This window comes from Osmerus eperlanus, chromosome 7, assembly GCF_963692335.1.
Source record: "Osmerus eperlanus chromosome 7, fOsmEpe2.1, whole genome shotgun sequence".
In the NCBI taxonomy this organism is placed as follows: domain Eukaryota; kingdom Metazoa; phylum Chordata; class Actinopteri; order Osmeriformes; family Osmeridae; genus Osmerus; species Osmerus eperlanus.
Window position 1 is genome coordinate 9219791 of NC_085024.1, and position 7981 is coordinate 9227771.

At 43.2% G+C, this 7981-nt stretch overlaps 1 protein-coding gene across 2 annotated transcripts; it reads right to left on the reverse strand.

The window, feature by feature from the left end:
* Positions 1 to 4700: 4700 nt before the first annotated feature.
* On the reverse strand, positions 4701 to 7692 carry LOC134022936 (E3 ubiquitin-protein ligase rnf146-like). 2 transcript variants are annotated; one of them, XM_062464679.1, is made up of 3 exons: positions 7494 to 7692; positions 6710 to 6762; positions 4701 to 6609 (listed from the first exon to the last, which is right to left on the reverse strand). In XM_062464679.1, exon 3 carries the CDS (start codon positions 6596 to 6598, stop codon positions 5543 to 5545), a length of 1056 nt encoding a protein of 351 aa, XP_062320663.1. In that variant the 5' UTR covers positions 6599 to 6609; positions 6710 to 6762; positions 7494 to 7692; the 3' UTR covers positions 4701 to 5542. The 2 variants fall into 2 exon arrangements, with proteins under 2 accessions (XP_062320663.1, XP_062320662.1); XM_062464678.1 differs by having other exon boundaries at positions 7499 to 7689.
* Positions 7693 to 7981: the final 289 nt, after the last annotated feature.

Below are 7981 nucleotides of genomic sequence, written 5' to 3' on the forward strand. Positions count from 1 at the left end.
TTCCAATCTCACATGCAAACAAGAAGGGCGTGGTTATCTTCAGACCAACGCAGCTGCACAAGATCGAAGGCAGATAGGGGCACCTAGATTCGAGAGACGATGGAAGACATTTGTCGTGTCAGAGATCGCATGCTGGCCTTAGTAGATCAAATTGATCAGCATGGCTTGTCAGCAGTGGCGATTTCTTTAAGACTGCAAGGGAAGCTCAGCGTCCCCTAAAATTAAAAAAAATTAATGGTCAAATATTTACTATTGTGTTAAAGGTGACATGACATGAAAACTTCACTTTAGGAGGTTATTTAACATTAATATGAGTTCCCCTAGCCTGCCTTTGGTCCCCCAGTGGCTAGAATTTTCGATAGGTGTAAACCAAGCCCTGGTGTTCTTCTTCTCCGCCTTTGAGAAAATGTAGGCTCAATTGCTCTGTTTGAAAATCTCCTCCTTGTGACGTCACAAGGAGGAAGGTTACCTCCCCTCTCTGCTTTGCCCGCCCAGAGAATCTGGTCCACCCAGAGGTGTAGTCCAGGGTATACGCTGGTATACGGCGTATACCTACTTATTTTTCAGTCAGCATTGCGTATACCCACTTCTAAATCCCCCCTGATGCGCATCATTCAGTAATATCTGTGAGTCAGATTGCCTATTTTCTTCCTCGGGGATAGTGAAGCCATGACCCACCCTCCTCTGCCTCTAATTGGCTGGTACTCGCTGCTTTCACTGATTAGATTGGTTAACTTTAGGCATGAGGACTGATGAGCCAATCAGAGGCAGAGTAGGGCGGGTCATGCCGAGGAAAATATCGCTAATACCTCAGGTGCCAGTGAAAAAAAAACTCAGGTGCCGGTGCCACTTGACTACGATAACGGCAGCAGACCAAACAACAGATGAAGAAATGACACAAGCGGCGGTGTGCCACCCCAGTTGATGGAAGACATCATTCTGAGGTAAGTTTTAAGGTGGTTTCCAAATGAATCATTATTTTAAACTACTGGCAAATTGCCAGTGACTGCACATTTAGAGGAGAAGAGATGTTGCCGCCAATAGTTAGTGCGAGTCGGCTAACGTTATGAAGCTAGCTACGTAGATTGGGATAATGTGGGGAAACCGGGGCATTGTTGGTTTTCAGTAAGTGTTTAATCAACCCAGTTCATAAGAATTTCATACCAGACTGATGAAACTGATTATCTCAATGTTTATGAAGCTTGTTTATTATTGTAAAGGTCTAAATTATAACGTTAGCCAAGTTACTAAGCCCTAAATTATAACATTAGCCAAGTTACTTAGCCCTAACTAACCTATATGATCTAGTTTAATTGCATAGTAGCTAAGCTGGTAGTTGATTTTTAAGTAAGTTAAAACACAAGAATGGGGACAAATAGTTTAAGATTCAGCCTAAAACAATATTGAGGTCTAATCAGGCTGTCTTATTTTGTATAGGGACAGGTAACCATGAAAAGGAAGGGAGATATTGCTGACTTTTTTGTAAAGAGGCACAAATCAGGCCCAGATCAGGCCCAGGCAGACCCCACCCCTAAAACCAGCAGCCCTGGCAGCTCTCAACCGGGAGCTAGCCAGGCAAGTCAGTGTGAGCATAGACAAGGATCCAGTCTACCACCACCAGGTCAGAACACACAGGCAGTAAATTGCATCTCCAGTTTATTGAAAAGTGAAGCCTCACACTGTAACAAAAGGTGATTTTGACAGATTAAGCCTCATTTTGAATTTCTGTGTGATGTTATTTATTTTATTGCCCTTCTATTTATTTTGTCTGTATCCATGTTTGTTTTTTACAATGCTACTGTTATATAACATTTTGTACATTTTGTGTTAAATTTGTTGTTTTTTTGTTAAATAAACTCTCCCAAGTATTTCACTCACTAATCTCCTGTATGCTTCAGCTTCACTTGCTGAAAATATTTCCACTTGGTTATGCAGATTGTTAATGTAAAGAGGGGGACCCATGTCTTGCTGATGACTATTGTGATCACAGTAGTGTGTGTGTGTGTGTACTACTTAAAAAAAAAAAAAGGTGAATACTGAGAGTATACCCACTTCTCCAGGGACCACTACACCACTGGGTCCACCCATAAGAAACTGAGCTACGACCGTGCAAGTGTTTTTATCCTCGAGAGACATCATGGCTTGCAAACGAACAAAGCATTACATTTGCTCAGTTTGGATGTCAGGGAGTCGGGGAGTCGGGGAGTCAGGTGGCTGAGCGGTGAGGGAATCGGGCTAGTAATCCGAAGGTTGCCAGTTCGATTCCCGGTCATGCCAACTGACGTTGTGTCCTTGGGCAAGGCACTTCACCCTACTTGCCTCGGGGGAATGTCCCTGTACTTACTGTAAGTCGCTCTGGATAAGAGCGTCTGCTAAATGACTAAATGTAAATGGATGTACAAAGGAAAACAAAAATCTTTTTACAGTTCCTTCATCCGAGCCTCTGAAGACCCAGTGTCTTAATTTTATTTTCTCTGGAAATGCGCCTACACAACTTCTGTTGTAGGCGCATTTGTTTGGTATGTCTGCGCCAAACACTTCAGCCACGACTGTTTCTTCAATTTGAGCTAATACAAAACTGGCCTTGCTGAAATTAAATTCAGGATCAGTACTAACTCTCCTTTGTCCAGCTACTAACCTCGGACAAGTAAGTTAACGCTATATCATTTTGTAGCTTTACTGTATATGGTTACCTAGCTTGCTACCCTTAGAATGTGGCTGTAACATTAGCTCTGCAGCTAACAGCTGAGTTACTGTCGCAAATGGAAAGGTAGATAGCATCAAGTCTGTGTGTGAATACACATGCTGTAACGTGAGTGTTGTACACTTCTTTGTTATTTGGATAACCGTTCTGCTGTTGGTGTTATGTCGCGCGCGATATCCGCCTTTCCCCTCATTGAAATGACTGAGTGTGTACCTCTGCAAACCAGGGTTATCAGATGAGAATGGGCAAATTCGAGGCATTTTACAGCAACGGGGCTACAGCCATTGCGATACATCCATTGTAAACATTAGCGCATGGTGCAGCCCCTCCGCTCCTCATTAGCATTTAAAGCTACAGACACCAAAACAGCGCGTTCTGAGGAAAGCTCCTTGTGGGACTGCTAGTAGTGGCTGTAATTCTGCACCAAGGCTGAATTTCGGGAAAGAGACTTCTGATACAGTATTAGGGGACCACTAAGGCCAATATAAAAGCATCCAAAAACACCATGTCATGTCTCCTTTAACAAGTTTCCTAAACTCTTGACACAGTTAGCTCAACATACATCTGTGTTGGCTATACAATTAACACATTTCTTGTTGCTTTGACACAAAATGCATGGAGTAAACACAAATTTTAAATGCTTGAACTTCTTTTACACACAAGCTAAACCAAGACCAAAACAATCGATTTTTACTGCCCAATTTACCATTGCTTTCACACTGTATGTCAGAACAGATATCATCATGTTCAAAACCTAACTTATTGGCTAAAGTCAAAGTGAACAGCTGTTCATAATGTGAATTGAAACACAAATATATCCCCTGTATTTTATTCCATTGCTAACAGCTGGTTGAAATTATGCAAACAAATCACAGCTGATTCCCAACTAGGAAACACTCAGGTGTTGAGGTTCTTTCAATCGCATCACCATATGGTATATAAAGAGGACCTCTTTGGGCTGACCTTGTGAGGAAAAATAACAATATAGAGCAACACGAAGAAAGTAAGAAAAATGCCTGCACTAGGGAGAGGAAGACAAGTACCAGGACAAAGGAGAGGAGTGGGACAAGGGCAAGGGAGAGAGAGAGGAGTTAGAATGCGTGGTGGCACTCAAAGAAGGTCAAGAGCTAGGGTCTGATGAAATACTGTAAATGACAGCTACATTGCATATTTCTGTTATCTTGCAGTAATTTCCTGTTGCAAATGAAGCCTTTACTGCAGCAATTGTCTTCTTTTTTCATAAACCGTACATTCTATAAAGCTACTCTGAGATGGGTCATTCATTTTTTGTACTGAATTTCTACAGCAAAAGAAACTAAATGCATGCATTTACTAAACCCAACAAAACAAAAATGTAGAGGTTTCAGAAGAAACTGCATTGCAAAACACAATCTATGATCCATATACTGTGAAACCTGACACATAAAAGAATGCAGTTTCTGTAATTCCATCTGATGTTAGTGTTTTTATGACATTGTGCTATGATTGACTGTTTCTGTTGAAAGAGAACATGCGTTAGTGTTTTGGTAGACATGGTGAGTTGTTTAGTGTATTTTTGTGTTTAGCGTTTAATTTACAGTGTGTGATTTTAAGCATGAAATTAACCGTTTTGCCAATCGTGTGTTGTAGGTGTGTTGAGAGTTAAAATTGTATTGAATTTTCTTTTCAGTGATTGTAAAAAAAAAACTGTAGTTGGCAGCTGGCAGGAATAGCAATAACAGGCTGAAATGAGGAAAGGCATGTTCTTCGATTTCTATCTGGTTGTCTCATCTTTTATGTGTACATTGGTTTGATAACCTGTAAAACCTTGAAAAGTGATTAGACCCACATCTAAGTTCTGGCTGACTCACCATACAAATATCACACCATGAGAGCTTAGTTGTTTTCTGTGAACCCCATCAACCCAGAACAAGAGAAATCCCATTTTGAAGTTGACGACATTATGTTTTATTTAAGTTACGCGTAGCAAAAGGTTACAAAGAAAAAAACATTACAGTCAAGAGTTATATTACCTTTATTTTTGTCAGAAGTCTAAAATTGAGCTTGGACAAAAGACAAGGAACGGTTAAGAAGTATAAAAATTATATTTAAAACTTCAAATATCCGTGGGAGACAGCAACTAGCAATAGATGCTCTCCTTGTATTGTCTTATATTATCACATGACAGAACTCACAACCAGAGAAAAAACAAACAAAACAAACAGACTCAAATGAAAGTCTAAACCATCAGCCCTTTCCACCAGTCCTGTTTCTAGCCAAACATGCACAAATTATCAACTAATCCAGTGTTTTGAAGATGAGTCATGAATCCACATACCCCTCGATTAAGAAAAATACTAAATTATGAATAGCCTAGTCTGGGCTCTGATCTGGGGCTGTACTATAGTGCTAGTCATGTGGGATATGCCTAAAGCTCAATAGCTGTTAAGGGAAATACTGAACCACACATGGGAAAGTGACTCATCACCAGAATCAATTACCTGATTCCTTTCAACATATTTTTGTCTCTGATGTACAACAAATCTCCTTTTCTATGAGGGAATCACACACAGGGCCATGATGGATGTTTACAAACCAACAACTTACACCTAATAACAATAATTCAAAAGTTATGCAACAAGTTCAATTATGGGAGACTTTACTTCAATCCAAAGCCCATCAGTATACTTGGTTATAGAGATCAACTTGGAGTTGGTGTTTATTATCACAATCAAAGACAATAGGGAGCATCTTAAGAGTTTGTTGATTTTACGGCTTGCACTAAGGGAACCTGTTTTGGAGTTCCTAGGTTTGCTGAGGGAGCGTTAAAGTCAACCCAGTGCAGAGTTTTAAGTCAGTTCACACTTCAGTCACTGTACACTGTCCATCAGGCCTCCTGGACCTCACACTGGAGGATGAAGAGGGGGCCTCTGCCCCAGGAGGAGCCCTGTCTTCTGGGTTCCGTCTTTGCCTGGTCTGCCTCTCTTCTCTGGGCTCCACACATTCCCCATCCCCTTCCTCTTCCTCCTCATCATCACTCCAGACCCCGGAACCAGACTCATCTACAGAGGTGAGAGGGCCTGAAGACCTAGAGGGAGAGGCTTCCCCCTCTTCCTCCTCCTCTCCCTCCCCCGCCTCGGCCCTCTCGGGTGCCTCGGTGGGGCTGAGGTGTAACTGGGCGAAGGCATCCTCCAGGGAGGAGCTGGGGCTTCCGGGCTGACCCCCCAGGGAGGTAGGGGGCCGGGCAGGAGCAGGGGCGGTGGACGGGCCCTGCTGCCCCCCAGCAACATCAGTCCCATCCACAGAGTTATCTCGCCCCCCGGCCGCCCCGGCTTCTGTGTCCAGACGCAGTCCCGCAACTCCCTTCTTTGGTATGTCCATAACGTCCCTCTTGATCTTGCGACGGCGGCCGTGCTCATTGCGGCGGTACTGCACCATGTTTTCCAGGTCGGCCACGTACAGGAAGCCAGCGATCAGCATTTCCGCTGTCTTTTTGCCTTTGGAGAAGGCATCCTCCAGCTCACGACTGGTGCGCTCATCATACTGCCACCAGCCGTTCCTGCCTTCGTAGTACCAGGCGTGGTCCCCAGCTGCTCCTCTCCCCCCCGCCGATGCCTTTAGCTCCTCAGGTGACAGCAGTGTGGGACGCTCCAGAAAGTCCTCCGGGACCTCCTGCCTGCAGAGGGCGCATCTCTTGCTCTGCCAGGATGCGCCCTTCACACACAGGAAGCAGAACACGTGTCGGCAGGGCAGCTGGACGGGGTGGACACAGCTCTGGAGACAGATGGCACACTCCGGCACAGGTAGGGCCGGAGAGGAGCCGCTGGAGCCGGAGCAGGACTCTCCGCTGCCTCCACCTTTCTTACTGGATGGGAGCGAGCTCACGGTGTGGTCAACCTCGCCACAGCTAGCCATCCTTGGAACTACTGTGGATCACAAAGGAAGTGACCAGAAAGTGGTAATTCGCAAAAAAGCAACATTGAACTTGAAGGTGGATACAGCTAGTGACTCCAAGGAGGTACTTACTGTCGATTCTGCTAATACTGCTTTCTCATCGGGAGTACTGTTGGTTATTCTCACTGTAAGGATAAGAAAACAGAAGTTAAGGATGTAGTTGATTTCAACTACCAAGCTGGCTAGAACGACCTACAATAATATCTCAAATGTAATATTCATAAGTCTAGATATATATATCCATTCGTGGTGTTCGTAGTATTCGAAATATACGGAACCGCCGGTTCTAATTAAATTTGCTAGCACTAGCAAGCGTTCCTGTACTTCAGTTAGCTAGCTCGTAGCCAAGCTGTTACACCCAGATCGTAAATAAATACGACGTTTTGGTTAGCTGGTGATAAGTAGCTCTACGACTAGCAGCTAAACAGTGGGTCTTAGCTTCGTGAAAACAATAAGACATCATGAGCTAGCAATCGTATTTTGCTAGCTAGCTATGTGTCATATTACACAATGCGCACATAAAACGAGAAGTTAGCCAGTTTGATCTCTAGCTAGCAAACCAATCACATATATGCTAATGTTTGCCACATGAATAATTGGTGACGACGAAATGTATCCACCTCCAGCAAAGTAAGAAAGAAACCATAGCTAACAATGAGACCTGTTGTTGTAGCCAATAGCAACTAGCTAACTACGGAGGTCAGCCTGTCAAGCTAAAAAAGCCTAGTAGCATACTAGGCAGCTACCAGTAGCCTAACGACGTCAGTCAGTGCGTTGTTTTCGCACTGTTTTCTATAGTCATGCGAAATAACATTTCTTTTTGGTCAAACACTGCAATCATTACTTGCTAAGCTACCTTACCGTCTCCGGTTGTTATGTCAATTTGTTATACGACACGAATTCATGTAATGGTGTCCAAATTACTCGGCTAGACGTAGCGACTGACGATGTTGCGATTTGTCTCGTCTATTTTCCTTCCCCTCACCAAAAAAAACTGTTCAGTTACGTGATGACGTGTTAGACTCTTTTTGCAGGCATTACGCACTCACGCCTAAACTACACACCAGCTAGAAAACTGCGATCATCAAATGCAGGCCTATTAGAGGTCACCAGAAGCAGTCATAAGAAGATTGGTGATTCGGCCTTTGTCAACTACGCCCCAAAACTATGGAACAAATTACCCATAAATATTAGGGAAGCAAACACGCTAGACATTTTTAAAAGACAGCTTAAAACCTACCTTTTTACTGAAGCATTTAAGTAATTTTATCTCAGAAGGGTTTTACTGCTTTTATTAGTTATATTATTGTTTTTATAGATTTGCTATTTTAATTATTACTTTTA

Bases quoted from the DNA above. Each gene is read 5' to 3' on its own strand.
- LOC134022936 (XM_062464679.1), bottom strand. From the start codon at position 6,598: ATGGCTAGCTGTGGCGAGGTTGACCACACCGTGAGCTCGCTCCCATCC.